Source organism: Pyricularia oryzae, chromosome 4 (genome assembly GCF_000002495.2).
Source record: "Pyricularia oryzae 70-15 chromosome 4, whole genome shotgun sequence".
In the NCBI taxonomy this organism is placed as follows: Eukaryota; Fungi; Ascomycota; class Sordariomycetes; order Magnaporthales; family Pyriculariaceae; genus Pyricularia; species Pyricularia oryzae.
In genome coordinates, this window is record NC_017851.1 from 3991983 (window position 1) to 4017388 (window position 25406).

The window sequence follows — 25406 nt, forward strand, 5'->3', positions numbered from 1 at the left end:
ACCACTCCCTGTTACCGTATGTGTGAGCGTGGGCCTTTATTAACTTAACTGTTCGCGGAAATCACCAAATATCTAAATTATTTTTTTGTTCAAAACTACTACCAAATTCGGCAAAGCCCACAAGTCCCACACCAGCGAACACTGTACCGGGGGATGGATTTTTACCCCTACCGTCATAGTAGGTAGTTCTACCTAGGTGGGGTTTGACCAGGGCAGCTACCTACCTTACCTACCAAGCTTCATACCTACTGTATTCAGTCGCCAACCACCACAGTAGCTACGGACCCCTGCCTTGCCCTGCCTACCTTGCCTTAGTTTTCTACCGTCTCTCCCCGCCCATGCAGCCCCGGTCCGTTACTTGTTAAACCTTGGGGTTAAAATGTCCATGGGGTAAACCCAAGGTCTATGTACTAGTTCTAGGTCTACTAGCCGACTGTTATCTAAATCTTTCGACGTTCAGTGTGATGCAGCAAAAAGGTATTAGGCAAGGATCTAAGTTGGTCGTATCTTGTATTCCCCGCTCCAAATAGTACATGAGCAACCTCTTCCCACTTGTCCGTCTAATCCATAGTGCTACTGATAGGTAAATAATCGAGGTAAGCATACTGCAAAACATGTTCCTCCAAGACTTGAGTACGTAGGTAAGGTAGGTGACAAGCCAACGCCATCCCTCCGTTCTGATCTGACGCGTTCCCGGTTGCGTTCTTCTGGGCTATTCTATCCAAGTTTGCAAGTACCGCGTAAAGCCTTGAATGGGCACTGATTCATTACATCGTGTTCCGCTGTCTTTAGTTCCGTTTTTTTTTTCTTCTTTTTTTCTTTGACGGACCACAGTCATCATCTTGGTCATGTATTCGATGGCTTTTGCTAGCCACATTGAGACAAGTGCGTCACAGCATGACTGTGTTTTCGTGAACGTACATCAGGCACCCGCGATCATTATCCGGTGGAATACAAATCATAGCCTCTTCAGAATCCAGGGAACAAATTCCCGTATCTAGTACAAAAGCCTGTTAGCCAATGGCAGAGGACCAAGCAAAACGGCCACGAGGGGCCAACCGGTTGGGGTAAAGCTTACTCATCATGACCAGTCTGGCCATATCGTTCTGTTTCTTCGGGATATCGATCAAACTGGCTTGCGTCGCCCGCGCCGGCCTTGACTGGAGGTGTGTATGGTGCATCTATGTCCTTTCGCGCAAGGCGATCCCATGTCACCTCGGCAAACCATGGGTGGTTCCTGACATCTTGCGATCCGCCATAAAGGTTTCCTAACCTCTTTGTCAAGTCTGCCGTGATGAGACGTTGCAACAGGTCTTGCGCGTCCGGGTTGATATAGGCGGGATAACGAACTTTGCCCTTCAGGATATTCTCGTATATCTTCATAGGAGATCCGCTATCCCAGAAGGGGGTATAGCCGCACAGCATCTCGTATATCAGTATTCCCAAAGACCACCTATGGTTTCGCCGACGTTAGCAATAAAAAAGCAAAAGTACGCCTGAGTCCATTCGTGTCCCTCAAAAGTTTATTGGTATGTCGGATCTGGTATATCGGAACCCACACTCACCAGTCAACAGACTTGTTGTAGCCCTTGTTGGAAACTACCTCCGGCGCCAGGTAATCCGGAGTGCCACAAAGAGTCCATGTCTTGTCCGGTACACGCTTGGCGAACCCAAAGTCGGTGATTTTGAGGTGGCCATGTCGGTCAAGTAACAGGTTTTCGGGCTTCAGGTCACGGTATATGATGTTTTTGGCGTGTAGATATTCGAGAGCCAATGTTACCTCGGCCGCGTAGAACTTTGCTACTGGGTTTGGGAAGCGCTACATTTCGATATTCAGTCAGTCGATTCTCCATCTCAGACACACGCCCCGAGCAAACTCGCCCACGCCGACGTAACTTACCCCCGATTTTCTCAGTAACGAGAAGAGCTCACCACCTTCGACGAAATCCATGACCATGTACAGGTTCCTGCAGTCTTGGAAAGTACCCCACAACGTAATCAGGAACGGATTCTTGACTTCGCCCAGCATTTTGCGCTCGTCGTTGGTATGCTCAACCTGCTTCATCTTGACCACCTGAGCCTTCTTCAAGACCTTAACAGCGTAGAATCTTTGATTATGTCTTGACTGGACCAAGTGCACTCTACCGAAGCTACCGGTACCAAGCGTCCGGAGGATCTCGAAATCGGTCAGCGAGTACTTCCCCTTCGTAACCCTTGTCTGCTGGTCTTGGGATCCTTGATGCGCATGATTTACATGGTGCTGCACATGATGCTGTGGTTGGTGCTGAGGCTGCGCCTGCTGAGAATGGGACTGGTCCTGCACTTGCGAAGGCTGTATATCCATGGCGTCCTGCTGTGACTGAATCTGCTGTTGAACCTGGAAATTTTGCTGCTGGCTTTGATCGCCATTCCCGTGCGACGGTGGGAGCGGAAATTGAGATTGCGATTGTGACTGTGACTGCGACTGAGGTTGGAAGTTGGCCGAGGGCTGGCTGTTTTGTTGTTGGACTGCGGGGTTCATGAGGTTAGAGATGCTCGGCAGGCTTTGTTGCGGATCAATAGTCCCCGGCGAGGGTGTATGTGCTGGCGGCGCAAACGCCTGTTGTTGTTGTTGTGAAATTGAGTTCATCTGAGGCTGCTGAGCCTGTACTTCTGTCCCAACCGAGTAGCCGGGCTGAGGCACCAAGTAAGACTGCTGCTGCGTATGTGCGTGGGAGTTGTTGATGGCAGAAGGTGCACCTAAGACTTGCGCCTGCTCGAAACTCTGGGCTGCAGTCGGAGTGACTGGGCTTGCTGGTTGGCTTGAGTTGTCGTTGTTTCCGTCCCTAGTCCTTTTTTTCTTAAGAAAACCTAGAGAAGGCATCGAGGCGACAATGGGGATTCCTGCAAGCAAAGCTAGAAGGCGCGGAACAGAACTGTCCGAATCCCCCAGAAAAACAACTCAGGATCCCGTGCACGTCGATGTGCTCCACCAACCGAACCGGCAGCCACCTGATGGCGTGAAAAGGTTACCAGAAACTTTGGCTACTGGGTCTAGAAGCACCGCAACTGCTCTACCTGGTCCAATAGAGCAACTCGTAAATGGTCTGCCAAAACCAAGTGAGGCCGACGCCTACCAGGTGCGACGGAGATGTTGTGTGCGTGTGCGCGTAGCTTATGCAGTTGAGTGTGTCCAAGTGAATTGAGTAGGTAAGTACCTAGATTGCCAGGTTGCAGTTATGCGCTGATCCTAACAAGGTGGCCCCGGGCGCAGACTTGTTAAGGGGAATGTCGACTTCCTCTTTCAGGACAGGGCAGGAATGTTGCACAAAGCAAATGCGCGACGCGGCAGGTTTCCAAGAGATACAGAGCAGAGAGCGATTATGCGGGCAAGCGTTTGGCCTCTTGTTCCTGACAGATGAGGTGGCTCCCTGGCGTTCGGCTCTGAATACGTTTTGTCGTCTGTCTCTTTCGAGCCTCAAGCTGATTGTAGCTGGCTATGCAGAGCGGGTGTATGGTAAGAATGTTAAATCGCCCTTTTCTTGTAGTTTCTTGCTTTTTCTTCTTCTTCTTCTTCTTCGATACGATGCTCCTGCTGACGATGCTTGATGTGGTTATGGGAACAAAGATAAAAAAGCACGGCTATGACCAAGGAGGTACCTGAGTTGGCAAGTAGACAGGTAGGTGGGTAAGGTAGGATAGGTATGTAGTGAGAGGGCAGTTTGTTGGCCTGGAATGATCAGAAAGGGCCAGCTAAGCAAACATGCTTTCCCTCGGGGCTCCCTTTGGTCAGGCTTTAGGTACTATTCGCGCTCCTACTTCGATTTTCCCGAAGAAAAAAAAACGGCAAGCACCCCCCTCAATCTAAGGGATAAGCAAGCCGAACGCCACCAGCGTCAGGATTTTAAGTAATTGGCCGCGGGGCAGTTTTGGTGAGGGAGGACCTCGAAGTATAGCGCCGATGGGAAGTGGTGGCTTGGGATCTGCGAGCTTTATCGTCCCTGACTTTTCTGGTCCGTAGCGCCCGTTAGTCGATACGAATTGAAAGTGTCAAGCGGCAATCAAAGAAGGCGAAGGTTCGACCCCAAGCTTTGCATGCGCGTTTGAAAGGTGGACAAAGAGGCGACGGGATGATATATGTCAGGGTGACAAGTTGGATGCTTGTTGGTGTCACTGCCAGCAGCCGAAACACGCTTCAAGTCCAACCAAACCTCACACTGATGTTGTCCCCGAGCAAAAACAGCGTGCGAGGGGTATGGTGCCAAAGTTGCAACTTCAAGACCGATTCTGAACTTGTTTGAGGCAGAATTTAGAGCAATGTGCCACAAGCAGTCGACAACGAGGGGCTGGCGGGCAGCGAAAGGTACTTCGATTCGACGTCGCGGCACCGGAACGACAGCTGAGCGGCAGCAATGACAATGGCTTAATTTATGTAGTAGGGTCCTCGTGCTCGACAGCCAGGTTGATTCTTGTGTTTCCTTGAGTGGCTCCCCGTATGCGAACCTCTGGTGGTACGGCAGCAAGACCGGTCCCGCAAACAGCGACTAAGGCAAGGTACACAAAGCACCTAAGGCAAGTAGGCCAGATAGTCCCAAAACACCGGGGGGACTGTTTTGAGTTATGCTCCGGTTCTGGTGCGTGTCCAATGCAGGTCGGGCCCGATATGGTTCTGGTCCAGACAGACGCCTAGCGACGGACTTGAATTGAGAACCTGTTCTTTTCGCGAATCAGGCTTTCGGTTAGGTTGTGGTCGGTTTTGTAAGGTCAATCAATCCTTACTGCTGGTGACAGCCGCGAGAGTAGTATAAAGGCAGTCCACCAGCCTCTGGTAATTGTATGCAATGGAACTAACTAAGGTAGGTAAAGTAAAGTCAAGATGATTTGTGGTGTTGGTGTTCATCGGCACGATGGTGGGTTGGTGGGGTTCGACGCCGGGAGCAACCTTTCATCCATCCACAGACTTTCGCTTGCCAACGTGTGCTTTAACCGACAAGGATCTTGGAGCAATAGCTAAAAATGAAGCTCTGCGCACCTAGTTAATTAATTATGGCCAGGTGTACCTGAAGAAAGTTAATTCAATATGGAGCTCAATAAATGCATATAATTATCAGGCTAATTGCTAATGTGCTCTATCGCAAAGCTTCCTAGGTAAGTGATATGCAATCGACACAAAACCCCACAGCAACCAGGTTCGGATCTGGCAATTGCGTCCTTCTTACCACGTCTTAGGTTCCGACGTCATGGACCCATCCCATCCATTCAATTCAGACCAGACCAGACCAGACGTACCTACCTAGCCAATGCTGTGACAGGCCAGCTGTCTTGTCCACCTCCACCTTGACCACCAATCAATCAATGCATGCGATCGACGCGCTGATTGATTACCAGATAAGTGCTTCAACGGGCCTTAGCCACGCCAGAGGACTGGTTAAGCATTCAAGATGTGGTTAGATGAGAGATGTAAGGTAAACAAGCCAAGGTACCTAAGTAGCTTCGATTAATCAACCGTGTACCCTTTATGCGGTCTCCGCCATATTTTGTATTCGCAGTAGGCTTCAGGTCTTCCTTTACACCGTAAACTAGTGTGACCCTGAAAGTCTTATCATAATCACATCTAAATAGCACCACAAGTGCGTACAAAAAAAGTATGTATGTACTTTGGTCCTGCTCGTAACGGCTGCTGAACTTTGTTCTTTTTTTCTTTTGCGGGTTTCTGTTGAATTTTTTTTGTTCGTTTCTTCAACCGGGCGCCAACTATCTTCAGGCAGGTCCCACCTTGCTCGTCATCAAACAACGTAGAGCCGCGGCTTTGCACCCACTTCTCTGATTCCACTCAAAACCTGTGCGACCGCTTGTTAGTCTTCCAGGCCGTGTAGCCGACGTATGCACCGCCGATGACGACAATGAACAAAAAGATCTTGATCATCATCCAGGTCCAGCTGCCGCCCTCCTTGTGCTCCTTAACCTTCTTCGCCTTCTTGCCCTTGGTCTTGTCAGCCTTCTTGTTGTCCTTGCTGCCGCTGGGCTGGGCCGTGTAAAGGTTCTTGGCGCTGATGGAGATGATATCGTGGTTGTCGCTCAGCTCACCAGTCTCGGCGGTGAATCCCAGGTACGCGACTTGTGGGATCGTGGGCGGCTCGTCTGTCTCGAAGCACGTAGTCCACTCGCCATCCGACTTGTAATGCAGCTCCAGCTTGAGGGACTTGTCCTGGAAGTAGGTAAGGCGGAACTTTGTCGGAATGCTGGCGTGTCGGATTCCGCGGGCCGAGCAGCCCGCAAACTCGTTGCCCTTTCCATCAGTGTCCTTGTCGTATGCCGTGTGTCCGTCACCAACCATGGCCATGACGTAGGGGAAGACCACGCCCGGGCGGTTGTTCTTGTAGGTATCGAAGAAGAGACCCAGACCCTCAAATTTGTCGGCGTTGCCAAATACAGGGCCAACATCGTTGCGCCCTTTAGTCACCCACATGGCGAAGCCGTCACCGTAAAGCTGGTGCTTGCCGTGTATCTTAAACTCGACCTCAATTTCCCAGTTTGTTGCTGTCAATGGTACGCGCGACCACAAGGAGCCCATCTGTGACGGCCTGTCCGAAGTGAGGCGGATATATCTGCGAACATGATTGCCTTGTCAGTTGCAAGACCATCCTCCATCCTCCTGGTATATATCTAATAGCCAATGCCACGTACTGGTCCGTTCGGATAATGGTATCTCCTCCAAAGTCATACCACCGACTTTGCATATCAGAGTCTAGGTAGGGCTGTTCATATGTGTTAGCTGCATCTCCAACCCAAGACCGTGATCGCAGCCAGTAGCACGCCTCAGCAGCCCCGGTCCAGAAGTTACATGGGAGGCAGATATAGGTCCATACCTGCATGAGGGAGTGTGTCCTGAGCTGTACGCGATAATAAGGTTAACTTCTGAGACCAAACTAACTGGGGGAGCTTGGTCAAGCATCAGTTCCATACCCCTATGCTCTTGACTTCTCCAGAGTCATCTACAGAAATAGCCGCCAGCGCGCCGGTTGCGGCTAGGCACAAGGCCGACAGGCAAGATGTAAACCACATGATGCCGGCTCGGGGAGGGAGCGGTGCCTCGACAAGAGGCTAGAAGGGGGGGGGGAAACCAATTGGTAGCAAAGCCCAAAAAAATGCGCGCAAGACGCAAGAAATAAAAAAGCAGGAGTTTTTGAATCAGAGCTCCTAGAATCTACAGGTATGTCGACATTAGGTTGGGGGAAGTCGTCGAGGCAAAGATGCTTGCGATGGGGCTACCGTCGTTAACTACTGCCTTACTTTACCCCCAAGGTGCATGCGTTTAGCTGGCCTTTTTCGGTCTCTCGACCGGATCCAAACCCCTGTTCCTGGTAGCTCTTGGGCCCCCGCAAAGACGGGACGCCACGTGCAAGGTAGGTAGGTGTACCATACTATACTCTCCACCTGTAGTTTTGGGTGGGCTACTTGAGCCACTATTGCGATAGGATGCGCACCGCCACAGACCGGGGTTAGTATTTGCGGAAAGTCAGGATGGTGAGCTCAACTCCAGGCCACATCAAATTTCCAAACTCGGCTCCATTCCGAACTCGAGAGCCATAATAATATACTTCCCGATACTTTGTACAACAGCAAAAGCTCCCGATATACAGCAACCCAAAAGCCAGCAAAAAAGCAAATTTATAGACACAATGGGCTGGTTCGGATCATCAAAGCCCGAGGAGACGCAGACTCCTGTGCCCGTCTCCGAGTTCTCAGGCATGGCCGCTCCGTCGTCCACGACGGGCGCTTTGTCCGCCAGCCAGTCGGCCTCCATCAAGGAGGCTTTGATGAAACAGATACAGACCGAGTCCAACACGGCCAACGTACGGATGCTGATGGAGGTAAGATGCACTGGCAACCCACAAGTTCACACTGCTCCCGTTTCAACGGCTAACCGTATGCCTTGTCATATACTAGAACGTCAACTCAACCTGCTTCGAGAAGTGCGTCCCGACCCCCGGCTCATCCCTATCAGGCAGCGAGACGGCCTGCGTCCAGGCATGCACTGAGAAGTACATACAAGCCTGGAACGTCGTCAATGCCTCGTACCTCCGAAGGATACAGCAAGAGGCCGCCAAGGCTCGATAAGCGCATCAAACCGTTCCCGAGTCCCGCAAAGGAACAAGATGCGGTGACACACCGCCCATCACTGTAATAATCAAGGTACTCTGCAGTGGGCTCCAGAGGCCTTAACTGTAAACACTTTTTGTACAATCAGACATTTGGCGGGGGGACATGCGCTCGGTAGCACAGCGCGATGGACAAGCGCAGCACCACGCAACAAGTGAGAAGAGAGAAAGAAAAGAGAAAAAAAAAAAGCACAACACGCCAGTAGTATAGAGTTTTTTTTCGGTTTAGGAACCTGGCAAAAATGTCCAGGTAGAGAAACCAAGGTTGGGGGGTATCGCTATATATGATGACATTACGGATCTACAGCGCCGTTCTTCTTCGCCTCGGCTTCGGCCCTCTTGCGCGCCAGGTATCTCTCCTTGGCGCTTGAGATATCGCTTTCTGTCTTGCGACTCTTGGATACTAGCTCAATCTTCTTGCGCTCCTCCTCGGCCTCCTCCCGTGAACGCTTGAGCGCCTGTTCGTACTGAGCCTCCATCATGCGTGACTGCCGATCCCGCATGGCCTGCTTACCTCCGCCGCCAAAGTAACCCCTGCTGCTCCCGTGGTCTCGCCTGTCGCGCTCGTCCCTTCGGTCGCGATCGTCGTCCTTCTTGACATCGGTCTTCTTCTTGGCCCCGAGGTTGAGCCCGCCCTTTAGCAGCTGCCTCTTGTCCACGACCTGGCCATCATCGTTGATGGCCACCGCGGCTCCCTTCTGGTTCAATTCCCGGGCCATATCGACGTCCGTCTTTTCCTTTTCCTCCGCTTCGTCCTCTTGGGGCTTTTGCGGCCCGCCATTCTTCTGTGCCTCTTCGGCAGCCTTCATCATCTCTGCATGTCTCTTGTCGCCCTGGTCCAGCAGCCGCTTGTAGAAGCCCGTCATGCCCCCGGCCTCGTTCTTCTTGTCCTCGGCCTCCTCCCTCCTCTTCTCCTCCTCCTCTAGCCTCCTGTTCTCTTCCTGCTGCTTCTTATACGCCTCGGTCACAAACATGTCCTTGTCGGCAAACTCGTCCCCCTCGGCCTCGCGCTCCCGCTTCATCTTCTTGTCCTCTGCGATCTTGCGGTCCCTCTCCCGCACCTCGGCCATTTTCTTCAAGTTCGCCATGTACTGCGGTCTGCGGTCCGCCGCAGAGGCCTTGGCCGCTGCGGCTGCGGCGGGCGCTGCCTTGAACGAGTCGTAAGCCGCGTCGTAGTCGTATATCGACGGGTCCTCCTTCTCGGCGCTCTGCGCGTGCTTGCGCGCCGTCAGCGCGCTCGACAAGTCCCCGATAATCGGCACCTGCTTGCCTGCGCCTCCGGACGGTTTCGCCCCTGACAATGGTCTTTGCCCGCCGGCGGATTTGGGTTTTGACGCTGATGACGTCTTGGCGTCACGGTTGCGGGCGGCCGCTGCTGGTGGCGGTGCGGCGTCGCTGATTTCTGTGATCACCTCGACCTGCCCACTTTTACCGCCGGCGCGGTTGTCGTCATCGTCCGAGTCCCCATCGTCGCCGAATACTGGACGTCGCTTTGCGGGGTTTGGTTTTTGTGAACCGGATTTTTTGCTGAGGTTGAGGCCGTATGAAAGTGGCTTGCTCATCATAGTCACGCGTGGCCAGTAATAATTGTGTGTTCCGTGTCTCTCTTGCGCGTTGCTGGGTTTGTGGATTAGATGGAAGGTGAAGTTCGGATTGGGCAGGATAATATACGCAATTGAATTGGTGAAGGTTGATGTTGGACTGCGGACGGACGTCACCCCAAGATCGCGTCACGGTGGGCTGGGTCTGATTCGCGTAAATCATTTCCTTATCGCTTATCGAATCTCGGCAGCTCCGGGTGGGGTCCCCGGTCGAAGCCGGCTCGCACATATTTCGGAGCCGGGCCATGATTTGCTCCCGCAAGACTGCTTTATTCAGCAACTGGCCGCACCACAAGTATAAAGGATGTATCGCCCTCCAAACAAAGTCTATATCGATGATTGAAAGAATTTCACGTAGGAAAGTACATTCATTCTGAAAAATGGATGTGTGAAAAAGCACAACCAAAGCCAACCAAAACCCCTCTTAACAAAATATGAAAAATAGCCAGCGAAAGGCGACCAAACCCCATTTTACCACATGAAAAAAATAGCTAGACCCTGAAAACCGATGACCATATCGCAAGATCACCAAGGGTCTGGCTATGTGCTCCCAAAGAAACCATCCAACATGTTTTCATCAAACATACTGGTCATCTCGGCTTCGTATGAGGCAAGTGTCGACTCGGCATCATCTGGAAAGTTGGCGATATCGGAATCCTCCCCGGTTGAACGGTCCATGCCGCCCACAAGAACATCCCTTTCTGTCGCTTGCGAGTTCGGTTGACTCTCCATGTTGTTCATAGGATGCGCCACTCCTCCCACCTGTGTCAGCTGCTGGACCTGCTTCAACAGTTCGGATTTCTCAAAGTCGAGCTCATCAATGCGCTGGTCAATCCTCGCGATCCGCGCCTGCAGCGCTGCAACTTGATCGCCGTCGTGAGAGGCATCCTGTGGGTCGTGGAAGTAGTCGTGAGCCGGAGCGGAACTGACGTGGGAAAGCATGCTGGGCCGTCTAGGTTGGTGCTCACGGCGCTGAGCTGCCGCTGAGCGACCGGATGAGCTGTTTGCTGCAGGCACGATTGTACAAAAGGTATCGCAGAGAAGCCTGAACTTCTCTGGGCGGCTGAGGGCTTTTCGAGCCTCTGGAGGGCACTTGCGAGAGAAGTGGCTGTCGGACTCTGCCGGGACGGTGAAGGTTTTCCAGCAGTTTTTGCAGAGGCTAGCAGAAGGATGCTGAATGCCGTCGAACACCGGAGCGTCAAAGGATGAGATGCAGTTGTTTGCTACACTCAAGCCATGCCTCCTGGTTAAGTGACGCCTGTATCAATGAAATCAGTATGTCATTACCAGAGACATATGTGTTGATAAAGATTTGAACTCACGTTATCTGTGATATGGGACCGCGTTCGACTTCGCACTGTTTGTACCTTGATTCGCTCGAGCTTGAATAAATCTGAGGGTTTACATGCTTGAAGGGGCACTGCAGTCGGGAGGAATTATTGAACTCTGTGGAGGGCAAGCTGGGGCTTCTGTGATCGTCGGATGGATCGTATTCCGAGTCTCCAGCGGCACCGTCGACGCTTTCATCCTCCCCATCTCCTGTATCAAAAGCATGAGAGGCGCCAGTGCCCGAGATTCTTGGGTCGTTGTCATTGCCTCGTTTTCGCTTTCGTGTTGGAGTCGCTTTCCTGTCTATAGACGAAGCGCCTTTTCCCTGGACAGCACAAGACCCGGAATAGTTTGTTGAATTGACAGATGGTGGAACCGACGGTATCGCTTCAGCAAGATTCCACAATTCTCTACCTTGAGTAGAGTTTATTGCCAAACCTTGAACTGGCGTGCCATCATGCCCAGGAATTGCAAGCTGATGGAGTCTGGACAGTGCAGAGTTGAGATTTTCATTGTGGTCTGGCGATCGGAGCAATGGGTAGGCCAAGGGTGTCGGGTGTTCTGTCTTTGTGACGGCAGCCAAGTTGCGAGATGCGACCAAAGTCGTAGGTAGCATAAAGGGTAGACCATTTTCCATGGGACTATTCGACCAAATACCAGGGATCTGAAAAATCGGCTGGCCTGACAGAGAGTCGTCCATGAAGTGGCTCTCAGTCGGCTGACCGTGGCGGCCTCGTGTTTCCAGTTCGTTGCGGCAGAGACCATCACAGCCCACAAACGGACAGACATATGATTCTGAAGACCGGTTTCGTTGGTGAGCCATGTTGTGTTTCTTCTTCTCGTGCTGCTTCAAGTTCGACTCCCGCTTGGACTTATGGCTGCAGCCAGGGTAACTACACGAGTACATTTGTGGTGATTCCGTATGCCTGTCGTTGATGTGACGATCCAGCTCCTTCTCGTTGGAAAATCCACGCTCATGAAATGTGCAGTCTTCATAAGGACATTTGACGGGCCTCTCATGAAACTTTTTGTGCTTTTTCAGATCACACGCTCGAGGGAACGTCTTGGGACATGACGAACACTCGTATCGAGATCCCGCCGACGACCTGTGGTCGTCCTGAGGTGTCACAGCCATGGGAGGCGTGGTTTCCCGCCGTGTGTGCTGAAAAGTAGTCTGGTCATGATCGGTGTCTGCGTGAAGCTGCGGAAAGAGCGTGTATTCCGTGTCTGAACAGACGATTGTCATAGGTAAGTTTGTTAGCTGCTTCAAGTCCCAGTCCATGCCGAGTTACTTGGGGATGACCAACCTAAGGTTAAAGTTTCCCTGCCTGGCGCTGTATGGAGAAATGCTTGATGCGAGGTATAATAGGGAGAGGCGACGATGATGGCATCCGCCTCTGGCGTCTCACTGGCGCCAGGTTCCTGCTTAACTGAGGACAGACCCCAGCGGAGCCGCTCGTCGGAAGCTTGATGGCCCGCCAACGTGCTCGATGAGGCTCGAATCTGAGCTTCCTTTAACCGACGGGAGGTGACAGTCAATAGAAACGGTGAATCGTTCACTGACTGAAGAGATGGTATTGCTGTTGCTGGGCGTGAAAAGTGCTGCTCTACCCTCTTTTATGTTGCGATGAGACAATAGGTTTCTTATCACGACTGGAGTTGAAAACCAAACCCACTATAGTGATATAGCTATGGGTGTGAACTAAACATGAGAGAAAGGCATGCAGTTGACAGTGATGTGATTTCAAGGGTTGGACCCTGTACTGATTTTGGATGCATGATCGCGATCATGATAACGGATACTGAACGGGTTATATACGGGAGGTAGGAAAGATCAAACAAACATCTTGGTATGATACAAAACAGGTCGGCATTCACGTAATGACAGTGACCAGCCCTCCCTCTTGGCCCTCTTTCGGATGCAGCTCCAGCATGGTGTCGGCTTCCTGGGGGAAGGATGTAGAGCGCTTACAAGAGTGGGTTTCGATAATTAGCACAGCCGGTCCGTCTGCTGAGCAAAAATACATCATTCACCTACTTACCTACATACCTAGCTCATGGGTTCGGGTTCGGAGGGGCAATTGCCAAGACTTGTTTGTTCAAGGGTAGGTCTGCACAGCCGCTCCCTCCGTTGCGAGAAAACCTGGCCAATTTGGTAACCTCCAGCGTCTCTCGCGCCAACTAACAATGGTTGATTGGATGACAGACGAGCGGGTGGGGAACCGATATGACCCCGCGTGAGGCGTCCCTGTGAGGCTGACCGAGCAAGCCGGAGGGTTGTGTTTGCGCTGATAACCAACTGCCCAGGTGCCCACACTCTCCCTTTCCAGAAATCGTGCGGTTCGAGAGTGACATTTTCGTCGTCCCGACAGTTCATTTTGTCGCTTCTTAGGGACCTACCACTCAATCCCCGGGCCGGGCAGCGTGGGTGTTATCAACCACAGAATAGGTACAGGATTTTTCGCTCTTAGTATGTTCTGGCTTATCGGGGACAGATTCAAAGCCAAAGATACACGTACTCTTTGCCATCAGTCTGCCATCTGCATAAATGATTCTGCCTGGAATGAAATCCTACAACATGCACCGATTGAATCCCTGTCGGGCTGAGCATTTGTCTACGGTACGTAGCACGCACACACAAGGACTCGAGCAAGACTAGTTTCTAGACCTAGTCTAGTTTTAGTCTAGGCAGATTGCGGACGGAATAGTGACAGAGCCACAACTTGCATCAGCCTCCACTCCTGGTCGCCCGCACAGCTTTTGATTTTATATTTCGTTTCTTCCCTATCCACAGCTGAACTTCTTCCATCGTTTGATGGGGCCAGAATTTCGACCGTCTCCGCAGATAATCAACAGCATATTGCCCCTGATCATGTTACGCCAGCAAATTGAACGTCGCAGAACCATATCATTTTGGGCTGATTTCTTAAAGTAGACCCTTTTTTTTTTCTTCGTGGCTGGCTGCTCGTGGCCTGGCTAACAGATCACTGGCGGATTCGTATCCGTTGTGGTTTTCCATAGATGGCTCGCCACCAACCAATCGAGAGGGTAGTAAATCCATTTACTGTACCGGGAGGCTTACTTTACAGCTAGCCATCTCACCCCACGTGAACGACCCCTGAGCCGTTGGATCTCAAATGACTGCTATAATGTATACCTAGCCACCTCCGGTAAAACATGTATCGATAAAGCCACGGTTCAGTTTGAAGCCTGCCTGGCATACTGCAACGTTGAATGACCATTCCTATCCCCGGCCGTCCAAGAATTTAGAGGACTCTGAGGCGGGGTCGGCCGACAACAAATTTACCATCAAACACATGAGCATCGCCCTGCATAAGTGGATATACAGCTAGACTAGGGCCCGGCTCGCAAGTAAGAACCTACCTGGAGTCACCAAAGAAAGAAAGCTTGTCCCTGCATGTCGTCATATCCGCTCCAGCTGTCAAGGGGCTTGGCAATATTTGTGACTCGAAGTTCTGCCCGGATCATATGATGTCAAGTCACTACAAAACATCCCGCCTGAAGTTTGTTTATAGTCATGACGATTCCTGTTCAGGGCGGCTCTGGGCTTGCAAGGCTGGGTTGCAAGTCAAGAAGGTGCGAGGATCGGAACATTATGTTTGTTAATCGCTCAGGAAATAAATACAGCACCACAGCAGCAACGAGTGCCCTTGCAAGGAGACCGTGGAGCATGTTTGACTTCGGTGCCTTCAGCATTCGCGGTATCGGTAGTGCTAAAACCGGGAGGGATTGGAGGCTGCAGAGATACTTACCCGCCGAGAGCAAGCAAGTGATTTCAAATGGGCGATCAATCACGCAGCACTAGTCACCAGGTAACATAGATAGATGAGCACTGCACAGAGGCATCCAATGAAACCGATTGCGCTGCCAAACATCCCCATAGTATACTCTTGCTACCTGCTCCTTCAGCATAGGCACTTGCATCCCAAGGGCGGTCTTACAGGCATGTGGAATAGCCCGTAGGTATGTTCGGCCAGAAAAGTATATACTTCCGGCATTATCCAATGCTATATCGTAAAGCCGCAACACAGCCGGGTAGTGTAGCAGATGGCAATGTTTTCCGGGTCCATGATGCTGTCTCCTGTCCTCAATCGGGGCGGCATTGGTGGTGTTGGATGTGCTCACCAGCATCCGAAGTAGAACCGCCGGGGTAGAGTCTCAGATGTCAGATGTATATCAGTTGTCACCTGCGGAGGAGATAGGGCACAGTCAATCATGGCTCCCCAGCGAGTTGATATACAGGATCGCAGACACCATAAAACCCAGGTCCGGGGAGCCAAAAGAGAAACAAGAATGCAGGATCGAAAGCCTTTGGTCATGTTGACAGCAACAGAGAGACCCCATCGGCAGAGCAGGCAGTAGTAGTAGCCTTTTAACAGACCAGATGCATGCCAAAGCGATCCAGGGTTAAAACCCAAAATGGTACGCTACTGCCCTGGCCTTCAGTCTACCTCCATGTTGAACCGGCTTATTGGGTTTGGTCGGCTGAGAGCAAGGAGCTGAGGCAGACAGCAGAAAAAAATACTCGTAGGCTGGTATCGCATTCGATCACGACTTGCGGAACAAGCGTCGAGAGGTAGTAATAGTGGAGGAACCGGAGTGAGCTCGGCTTCGTGAAGCAGTCGCGCCACGGTTCTTCTGGTCCTTTTGGTCGCGAGCGAGACAAAAAGAAGCGCGATTCCCGTCGCGTAGGCTCCTTGAAACGGGAGGCGGCGGAGTCAGCCGACATATACCTCCGTAGTGAGCGCGAACGCGCACACGCGGGCTGCCGTTGACGAACACTGAGCCGGGACTCGGAAAAGAGCTAGCCCCTGATCAACCCTTGAAGATACAATGCCCTGATATTATTCGGTCGTCCAGGCACATCTAGATTTTTTAGCCATATATTAAATTAAACACCCATGAGAAAAGAACCTTTGGCCGAATGGGTGAACAGGGTTGGACAACGCTCCTCATCTCCCGGGGTAGCAGCACAACTGGGGTCCGAACAGACTGGAGACCACTCCTTTTTCGTCAACAAGCGGTGCAAGGGCCTGAAGTACAAGCGAGAAAAGGCGGGAGAGCTATCAAAATCGGTCAACGGCCTCCCCGCATTTCCTGTCTGTTTTGAGCCTAGGTATGGTCACTGTCCAAGTCCGAGGGGAACAAAGAAGCAATGACCAGGGCATAAGGCAAGCCTGACTGGGCTCGGCCAAGACGCTGGTGAATTGGATGGTGTCATTCTTGGTTGCAAGTCTGATCTTAGCTGTTCTCAAATGAAGGTCGGGATGATTAATACAACAAAGACTGGTAAGTTAAATGAGCTACGACATTGTACTCGTTGATTGCCTACTTTGCCAACAACGAAGGTAGAGAAGAAGCGGTCGACGAGAATGTTGCTCCCTGGCGACCACGGTTGACTAGAGGAGAAATGAAGATCCACCAAGGCGATTGGAATCCTCAATGTGGATTCGAGATCTCCTGTATTAGACCTATCAGACTTGTGCCTATTTGACATGGAGATAATTATAATCCTGGAGCAACGTAACATCGTCAGTGACAAGGGAAAGAGACACTACGATAGACTAGCAAACTAGGTATAATCGGTGAGAGAATGGGACCGAGTAAGGCTAATGGGTAGAGTGGTAGTGGTATTGTGAAAGAAGGGAGGCATCTGTGTTTGGCGATAGGGCGCCCCAGCCAATATAGGTGGTCAGACAATCGATTGGACATTGTCCGCCAAATTTCCTGGAAGCAAGCAAAGAATACCAAGACAGGGTATCGGTGCATTGGCGATATTGCGAAAAGCTTCTCCCGACATTTGCAAGCCAACCGACCACGGAGAGTGAGTGATGGAAAAGCCACCACCATGCATGGAAGGATGGAAGGGTTGCGGAAGAGAGAAAGAGACAGATAAAAAAAATGAAATAAAAAAGAAGAAAAAGGGTTGCACAAGTCCCAATTCGTCAAAGGTCGTGGTGCGGTGGGGCGGCCAATAACAGGACGAAATTGAGTCGAACAAAGCTGAATGGCTGCAGCTGTTGTACCGCCATATCTCGCTTCTGTTTCTAGCCGCCAAAGCAGAAAGAAGCATACCTTGCATACATGCATGCATACTATGTAGACGGTTTCATTGGGACCTACCTGCAGATCTTGTTTCTACCGTACCGTACCGTGCTGTCTGCCTCCTTCCTTGCCGACCAAACAACAGTACAGTACGAACCCGCGTTGAAGATCTAAGCTGACATGTGGAAACTACCTAGGCAGGTAATAGGTAATTAGATGACTATCAAACATGGCAACATTTGCTGGCAAGGTTCAAAGAAGAGGGGCAAGGGGGCAGCAGACAAGCAGTGGAGGCTTGCAGGAAGACGGCAAGACGGTTCAGTGGAGGTTTACTAGCCCTGGCGTGATCTCTCACTGTAACCCGTGCACGTACAGTACCACGCTACCTAGTTGCCTGCACTTTCTGCATTAAACTCAATAGGGAATCCGTCCGAGACCGACCGAAAATAGCACGGTGCGCCGAATCTAGCGAAAGCCATCAAAGTAGAACACCACAACAGCGGAACCAATGTTTGAGCAGCAGCCTCTACAGTACAGCACCGTCGATTAATTAATAGCTGAAGTTGCCGAAGGTAGTAATTATGTACTCACCTCCACTTGTGCAGCACTAAATTTCAATTTCCGGGCACCTGGAGACTAACCCACATTTGAGAAACAGATCTTGGACCCTTGGTTGGTTGCATAGCATTTGGAACCAGGGAATCGATTGTGCATCTAACCCCTGTTTACTCGAGCATGATTGGGATGCGTCTTCCAACAGCCAAAAGCCTCTACCAAAAAAAACAAGCCCACAATGTTATTGTGCAAGCCATCAATCGCGCATGAGCATACATACCGCTAACACCGTAAACACTGCTTTACACAAGTTGGTTGTGTGGCTACGTTTTGAAAATGTGATATTCGACACTGTAGGTACCTAACAACTAATACCTACCTACTTTACACAATACGAGCTTGCTGATCGTTTCTGGGTCCATGTGTCCCCTTTAATTGTGCTGATCAGCCAACACAGTGACGGCATGTTTTTATTCTCCGTCTGATAAGGTAAGAGAATTTGCCCATCCAAATGCAGGTCGGGCTGGCTGACAATAGTCACATTCTGCAGTATCGGAATGGAAGTGCTTTTGTCGCCAGTCTGTGCTCCCCGGGCGGGCACTACTGTCGACCATTGTTGTTAGGATGATTGAAATCCATTAATCCCATGGTGGCAGCCGTGATCAATCAAGCTTAATCCAATCAAAATGCCAGCTTGGCAGGCTAGATGCGTGATGAACAAGAGAGGCAAGTCGGGGTTTGTGGCATTGGCCGGTTGGTGGCGGTCTCCAGCCGCCGGGTCAAGTCTCCATCGCCGAAATAACGTCGACATCAGCTAGATTACCCGCCTAGGATCTACTATCAGCGACGGATTATTACCTTGACAGGTTTGTTTAATTTTTTAAATTTTTTTTATTGCGGCCCCGGCTGCGACGCACGGAGCTCATGTGCCTGGTTGTAACTGTACGGTAAGTTCTACAGTACAGTACCTGCAGTACAGACTACAGAACACCTGCAACCTTGCCGACCAATCATGGGTTTGGTTCTTGGTCGATTGAAGCCAATCTTAGTTAAGCGCGCGCCGTCTGTCAAAGAAAAGAAAAAAGAGACAAGCCGGGCCATTTTCTTGTTGCTAGTCAAGCCCCCTGACATGGCTTTCCCTGGATAAGCACCGCTAACGAACTACTGTATGGGTTTCCAATCTAAACGGCTTTCCACCCCCTGTCGGAGCAAAACCGCCACTTTACCACGTACAGAGTACGTAGTTGGTAGGTCCTGGTACTTGACTGGGCTGGTGGAAAAAAAAGGAAAAAGGAAAAAAAAAGGGGAAAGGATAATTGAGGGTTGCGAACGAAATGGGTCCTCCCTCATTTTTCGCTCACTTTGTTAGACTAGACCCCCCCCCAAGACCCTTGACATCCCATCCGAAGCCAACCCTGTTCAGCGGAGCACCCCTGGATTGGCGTCCACCTGGATGCAGGACGTGCAATTTCCTTCCCCTCGTCCCCTCAGACGCCCAACTGCCTGTCCAGGGATGATGTTTGATGGAGACAGAAGTCGGCAGCTAGCCCGAGGTCAAAGGTGTATTTAACGCCGGTCCCTCGACCATCATGAACATCCTTTCTTCTTTCTTTCTCCTCAGCCCTCCAGCCAACCCAACAGCTCCTGAGTATCTCTGACTCTTTGACTTCGGTCGTCCACTCTTTCAAAACCAAACGCCAATAGCCTTGTGCTTCACGCAAATACATTCACTTAATACCCCCTTCGTTCTTAAACGAAAACCCTTTATACCCTTCAAATCAGTCAAAATGCGCTTCACTGCTGCTGCTGTCATCCTGGCCGGCTCTGCCGCTGCCCACACCACCCCTGCCGGCTCGACCGTCTACAGCACCGCCTACGAGACCGTCACCTCGTGCGCCCCCACTGTCACCAACTGCCCGGCCTCGTCGACCGTCGTCAGCTCCAGCATCGCCACCCTGACGCCCTCGACCGTCTACACCACCTCGGTCCAGACCATCACCTCGTGCGCTCCCACCGTCACCAACTGCCCCGGCAAGCCCTACGTCGTGACCCAGACCATCCCCGTCTCCACCACCCTCTGCCCGGTGACCGAGACCAAGAGCCACGGCAACGGCACCGCCGGCGTTCCTTCCACCGTCAAGACCGCCACCGTCCCCGGTGTCAAGCCCACCGGCAGCACCCTCCTCCCCGTGCAGCCCCCTACCACTGGTGTCTTCACCCAGGCTCCCCCGGCTGCCTGCCCTACCAAGTCGGTTGAGACCATCACTTCGGCTGTCACCATCGTGACCTCGACCGTCATCTACAAGACCCACGACGTTCCCTGCCCGACCGGCGGCAACGTCCCCCCTACCGGCGGTGTCCCCACCGGAACTGGCAACGTTCCCCTGCCCCCTAAGCCCACCACCCCGGCCACTGCTGGTGCCGCTACCTTCGGTGCCTCGGCCGTCCTGGCTGCTGCCGCCCTTGCCCTCCTGGCTTAAGCGGTTGTCAATCTAAAGCTTGACTTGAATTTTTTGTTTCTTGCGAAATAACCCCATCCCTGTTACCAAAACAAACAATCAAGCCTCAGCCTGGGCAATGTATCTCATTTGTCGATTTTAAAAGCAAAGCCTTGGTGGCTATGGCGATCTTTTCATGTGAATACTTGGGATGATGTCCTAGCTAGCGTTTCAAATATGGCATGGCAAATATATGTACCCTTTTATAATCATAATCACATATCGGGGAACGTCTTGGGGGAGCCTGCATCTTTTTTGCTGGTGACTCTGGGTGGAACCGTTTTGACAATACCCCCTTTTTTTGCTTCAAAAGTAGCATTTCGAAAATGTGATGTCTTAGAAAGTTGACCAACTCTGCTAACAACAGAAACAACAACTGACCGTAGCAAAATTGCGGGCTTGTGGGCTCCTCAAAAACTCGGGACTGATGAGATCTAGGTATTAGCCGAGAGAGAGACGTAAAAAAAGGCAAAGCATTTTACCCGTCTTGTCGTCGGTGGCCTGTTCCTGCAGAACGGACTCCTGTTTGTAATCTTGGACCGATGTAACATCAGCAGGATTACTTTTCCGCAGACGTCAATCCTGTCATCCAGTCAGCTCATCCCATCTTTTTCCGTTCATGAACAGAGTCAGCCACAAACAAAAAGAGAAGAAAAAACCCCGCCCATCCCGCTGACGTACGGAACATGCCCCAAAAAAAAAAAAAAAAAAAAAAAAAAAAGAATTGAGATCAACGCCACGTAACACACCCCCTGTCCAGGCCTTTGCTTGTTTGAACTTGAGCTGAGACTCGCTTATGGACTTGTTCTCCGCGGATCGATAATAATTAATATAGTTGCAACCAACTCCACTAGGCCGTACCTCGTGATCATCTGCGCCGGCGCCTTTTTTTCGAGGTGTCGAGGAGGAAGCAGCTCTTGGGCTCATGGGACGATCAATCATTCACGTGGATCCTACTAGATCCCTGGTAGATTGTTTGTGTCCGTGAACTGGTGTAAGAGAAACATGTTTCCCAGGTGTCCAGGGGACTTCCGATAACTGTTGTGGAATTCTTGCTGGCAGATAATGCTTGCTGTATATTGCTTAATCATAATAGCCCAAACAACATGGGTAAACAAGACAGCATACGGCGATTTATAAGCTCATATGTCATCCTTACTTCTGCTAATCTTGTAAATTTCCGATTGGTTGGTTGGTAGCACCTATGTGAGACGGTTTTGACATCTCGAAACTGCATAATTATCGAGTCATATTATATATGGACTCACCTTCTCGTACAACGAGTGTTGTTTCAGGCCTCATCATTGGCGTAGTCACTAGAATGAACCCTTTTTATACAGCAACTGTTTATCCTTAGCAAGGGCCTCACGGTGTTCTCCCAACTGTGGCAAGTCGGGTAATTCAGGACGACTCGGCATCGCCACAGCGGGCGAGTGCCACACTATCTACGTACACGATGACAAAACCAGACGAGCCCCGATATGGCACGGGTTGCGAAATTTGTTCTATCTGATGACAGTCGCCTTAAACCGGGCTCTCCTACACCAACCCCTTCCGTCCTCGAGGGGGCTGAGTGGCCGATGATGCGGGAGCGAATTTCTTATCAAGCACAACGCGTTGGGCGCAGCCTCCTCCACCGAGTCATGAGGGGCGATGCAAGTGAAGACAACCAGCCTGATCCCGATTCTCACCAACCGCATAGCTGCGGGGCCGCGCAGGAACACAACATATCAAGATCTTCAGACATCTTTCGTAGTATAGGGGTTAGTATGCAAGCTTGTCACGCTTGAGACCCGGGTTCGAATCCCGGCGAGAGAGTCCCACCTACGGCACCCTCAGGGTGCCCCCAAATATACCCTTTCAAGCTTGTTCTGGAAGCTGGTTGTCTTTTTTTTTTTTTTTTTTTAGAAAAAAAAAGTGTTTGGTGAGGCACTTACTATTTTGCAATACTCCCAATTTGCTATGATTGCAGCTATTCATCCCAGGGCCCTATCATATTTGGACCTGACTTCCCGGGCAAACATCCGTCCGAAACGGGGCCCTGAACCACACGGTCGTCAACTGGTGCAACCTCAGCGACGGCGACGCGGCATCATCGGCCAACGGGGCACGGAAGAGGTTGCGGCCCGTATAATTGCTGGGGGCGCAACGACAACTGCATGGTCAATTTGAATACTTCCGCTTCTTGGGTCCCGAACCCTGACGTCGCTCATTATCGCCGCCTTTGCCCGTATCGAGAGGGGAGGTTCGGTACCGAGATTTTAGGAATGGGCGGTAATTTGTATACACACGGGCCCGGGAGCGTCACTTTCATCTTGATCTTTTTCTCTTTGAGTGTGTGGATGGACAGGGCACGTGGCGGGGAGCCGTTTTGTGCATCGCTGCGACTGAGGGACGCCAGAGCCGAGACGGCCGTAACGGTTATCAAGTGGTCAACCTTACCTAGCTTGTTTGTTTTACCCTTGAGAGTCACGATTACCAAGGGAAAAAAAAAAAAAAAAAAAAAAAAAAAAAAAACCTCCCCGAAAAGTTGATTTCGACTGCTTTGCCAATGAGAAAAGAAAAAGGTGCTCAATTGGAAAGGATCGCGGTGTGGGCGATATGTGAATGTGCTGTATTGTAGGTGTGATGGTGATGATATCGGCGATGACGATGACGATGACTATTTGGGGGGGGGGGGGGGGGGGAATCCCTGCATGTCGCATTCGCACTCGGATACAACGCACGTACATTGGTTGAGGACCCCCGTAAGCCAGCTGCCAAGGCTCGATAAGCACGATAAAGTTATGTGCTAGAGGGATCAGGAAGCGGGCTTGGCGGCTCTTTTGACTGCAAATAGTTTTTCTTCTTGGGTTGATTCCCTCACTGGACGCTTGCAATCGCTTAAAATCCCAAATGGGGCTTGTAAGTGGTCGACCTGTGCCACCATACCGCGCTACATGACACCGCGATATGCTGAACGGAGATGAATCTGGTTACCTGGGTCAAGCTGGTGTAGGCTGTGTAGGGGAGCTTCCAAGACCAACGCGGTTGTGACTTGTTTGTCACTTTTCCGAATCCGAATTTCCTCTCTTGGGTAAAAGTTGGATGACGCTGGCTATTTTGATGCTCTTCTATGCAGCCAAGAAGAAAAAAACAACTAGCGATGCTGTATGTAGTAGGTAAAGCAATGAAGGAAGGAATACATGATGGCATATTACCACCTACTTTTTTTTTTTTTTTTTTTTTTTTTTTTTTTTTTTTGCGCAAACGGACTCGTCAAGGCGGAAGAGGGGCAATCTTGAATGAAGGAATGCTTTTGCTACCTATATATTGCACGACATGCAGCTCCGTTCAGATCTCGGTCACTTTTGTTTTGGAACTCGTTAACGCGCCAGTCTGAGCTGCTCCTGACCTGGACTGTCTTAGGTTCTGTGTAACTAACTACCTTCAAACCAGTCAGGAAAACAAACTGACAAGACAAAAAAGAATTTGCCAAACGCTCCTACATCCATCTTTTCTCTCCGCTTTTAGTCCTTTAATCAAGAATTCAGATAGATCTCTTGGGATATCCAATTCCCCCCAAGTTCTTTCTTTACCTGACCTTACCAGACTATACCCGGCCAGCTACCTGCAGCTCCTCAATCCTCCATTGAAACCCCAAGGTACCTACCTTACCTAGGCATGGCTCAACCTCAGCAGCCACCTCCTGGTAAAATGACGGGCGGCGGTCCTCCCCCTCCTGGTCGAATGCCCGGCAACTTCATTGTCTTCGGTCCCCGAGCCAACTGTACCCTCGACCTCTGCCCCGTCGAGATGAGCGTGTACGGCTACCGGCCCTCGCTGGCAGCCAACGGCGCCTTCATCGCCCTCTTCACCATCGCCGCCATGATCCACGCCTATCTCGGCATCAGATGGCGTTCCTGGTGGTTCATGGGCTGCATGGTAACCGGCTGCTTCGTCATCACGCTGGGATACATCGGTCGCATCATCCTCTACTACAACCCCTGGAGCTTTGCAGGCTTCATGATGCAGATCAGTATGTCGTGCTCCTCCCTTTCGCCCATCCCCCCTTTCTTGCAGCATCTCCCAGCCGGCTGTTCAGCCTGTGTTGCCTGCCTGGCTAGTGCGTTGGGCTATAATCCTCAGGATCACAAATACTGACACCAAGGCTCGTTTCGTCCTCCCACAGTCCTCGTCGGATCCGGCCCCGTTTGGTTTTGTGGTGCCATCTATGTCACATTGTCCAAAACGTGAGTGTCTTACCACCATTCTTTGTCATCTTGTTCTCTTGTTTCCTACCCATTACCTCCCACCACGCTGTACTTTCAATGTCCAGCGAGGTTGTGTAACACCACGAGGTGCAACGGCGCGCCCCTCGAAAACGTGTCGAGGCTTGACACGGATAGACAAAAAGACCACCAGCTGACCATCAACCACCTATCCCAACCCACAGCGTCACCTTCCTCTCCCCAGCCTACTCTCGCATCCCCCCACGTCTGTACATCTGGATATTCATCCCCTGTGACGCCGTCGCGCTTGTCCTGCAGGCCGTCGGTGGCGCGCTGTCGACCACCAGCAGCGGCGCGTCGCAGGTCGGCGTCGACATGGGCATCGCGGGCCTGGCCTTCCAGGTCGCCACCATGACCGTCTTCTCGACCGCCATGGTCGACTACATGATCCGGTACATGCGGTCGCCAATGGCCCGCGCCGACGGCAGCATCGTCCAAGTCCTCGGCGTCCGCCTCAGGCTATTCTTCCTCGGACTGGCCTCTGCGACGGTCCTCATCCTTGGGAGGAGTGCGTACCGCGTAGAGGAGCTCAGCAAGGGCTACTCGGGCCCTAGCATCCGGAATGAGACGCCCTTCATCTGGCTTGAGGGAGTGTGAGTTATGAGAAGGCCCCATATCATGAACAGAAAAACATAGCCTGGACTGTTAACGCTGACTGTATGCTTCATACCATGACAGGGTAATCATCGTTGCTACATATCTGCTTTGCATAGGCCACCCAGGCATCGTCTTCAGCAAGTGTAGGCAAGGCCGTCCGGAATCTACCGACAAGATTGCCATGTCGAATGTCAGGCTATCGTCGCTGTCTCCAGAGAATCGCATGTAACAGTGACGACTCTGTGCTTCTTTTTTTTTATCTTTTTTTTTTTCTTGTTATGCAGCTCTCATAATCTTGTTCTCCCTTTCCCCGTGTCTTTTCTTGTCTTAATATTCCTAATTCCTGGC

General features: G+C 51.3%; 8 protein-coding genes and 1 non-coding gene across 9 annotated transcripts; 5 read left to right on the plus strand and 4 right to left on the minus strand.

Moving 5' to 3' along the window:
* Positions 1-454: 454 nt before the first annotated feature.
* MGG_06368 (AGC/PKA protein kinase) lies at positions 455-5168 on the minus strand. Its single transcript, XM_003717158.1, has 4 exons — positions 1901-5168; positions 1566-1819; positions 1079-1453; positions 455-997 (listed from the first exon to the last, which is right to left on the minus strand). Exons 1-4 carry the CDS (start codon positions 2861-2863, stop codon positions 970-972), a joined length of 1620 nt encoding a protein of 539 aa, XP_003717206.1. The 5' UTR covers positions 2864-5168; the 3' UTR covers positions 455-969.
* A 260-nt stretch (positions 5169-5428) lies between these two features.
* Positions 5429-7341, minus strand: MGG_06367 (vesicular integral-membrane protein VIP36). Its single transcript, XM_003717159.1, has 4 exons — positions 6946-7341; positions 6849-6872; positions 6667-6737; positions 5429-6587 (listed from the first exon to the last, which is right to left on the minus strand). Exons 1-4 carry the CDS (start codon positions 7042-7044, stop codon positions 5813-5815), a joined length of 969 nt encoding a protein of 322 aa, XP_003717207.1. The 5' UTR covers positions 7045-7341; the 3' UTR covers positions 5429-5812.
* Positions 7342-7510: 169 nt separating this feature from the next.
* MGG_06366 (mitochondrial import inner membrane translocase subunit tim-13) lies at positions 7511-8685 on the plus strand. The gene is made up of 2 exons (XM_003717160.1): positions 7511-7853; positions 7930-8685. The coding sequence occupies exons 1-2, from the start codon at positions 7662-7664 to the stop codon at positions 8098-8100; spliced, it is 363 nt and encodes a 120-aa protein (XP_003717208.1). The 5' UTR covers positions 7511-7661; the 3' UTR covers positions 8101-8685.
* MGG_06365 (uncharacterized protein) lies at positions 8435-9706 on the minus strand (the record flags this gene model as incomplete). Its single annotated transcript, XM_003717161.1, has 1 exon — positions 8435-9706. The coding sequence occupies one exon, from the start codon at positions 9704-9706 to the stop codon at positions 8435-8437; it is 1272 nt and encodes a 423-aa protein (XP_003717209.1).
* Positions 9707-9810: 104 nt separating this feature from the next.
* On the minus strand, positions 9811-13153 carry MGG_06364 (uncharacterized protein). Its single transcript, XM_003717162.1, has 4 exons — positions 13114-13153; positions 12379-13038; positions 11065-12298; positions 9811-11000 (listed from the first exon to the last, which is right to left on the minus strand). Exons 3-4 carry the CDS (start codon positions 12204-12206, stop codon positions 10283-10285), a joined length of 1860 nt encoding a protein of 619 aa, XP_003717210.1. The 5' UTR covers positions 12207-12298; positions 12379-13038; positions 13114-13153; the 3' UTR covers positions 9811-10282.
* Positions 13154-15511: 2358 nt separating this feature from the next.
* MGG_17187 (uncharacterized protein) lies at positions 15512-16712 on the plus strand (the record flags this gene model as incomplete). The annotated part of the gene is made up of 5 exons (XM_003717163.1): positions 15512-15514; positions 15679-15832; positions 16004-16208; positions 16338-16381; positions 16669-16712. 5 exons carry the CDS (start codon positions 15512-15514, stop codon positions 16710-16712), a joined length of 450 nt encoding a protein of 149 aa, XP_003717211.1.
* Positions 16713-19251: 2539 nt separating this feature from the next.
* On the plus strand, positions 19252-20579 carry MGG_12847 (uncharacterized protein). The gene has a single exon (XM_003717164.1). The coding sequence runs from the start codon at positions 19480-19482 to the stop codon at positions 20170-20172; it is 693 nt and encodes a 230-aa protein (XP_003717212.1). The 5' UTR covers positions 19252-19479; the 3' UTR covers positions 20173-20579.
* A 1357-nt stretch (positions 20580-21936) lies between these two features.
* MGG_20204 lies at positions 21937-22008 on the plus strand. The gene has a single exon. It is a non-coding gene; the product is annotated as a tRNA-Asp (tRNA).
* A 1845-nt stretch (positions 22009-23853) lies between these two features.
* On the plus strand, positions 23854-25287 carry MGG_12848 (uncharacterized protein; the record flags this gene model as incomplete). The annotated part of the gene is made up of 4 exons (XM_003717165.1): positions 23854-24208; positions 24362-24422; positions 24626-25054; positions 25140-25287. 4 exons carry the CDS (start codon positions 23854-23856, stop codon positions 25285-25287), a joined length of 993 nt encoding a protein of 330 aa, XP_003717213.1.
* Positions 25288-25406: the final 119 nt, after the last annotated feature.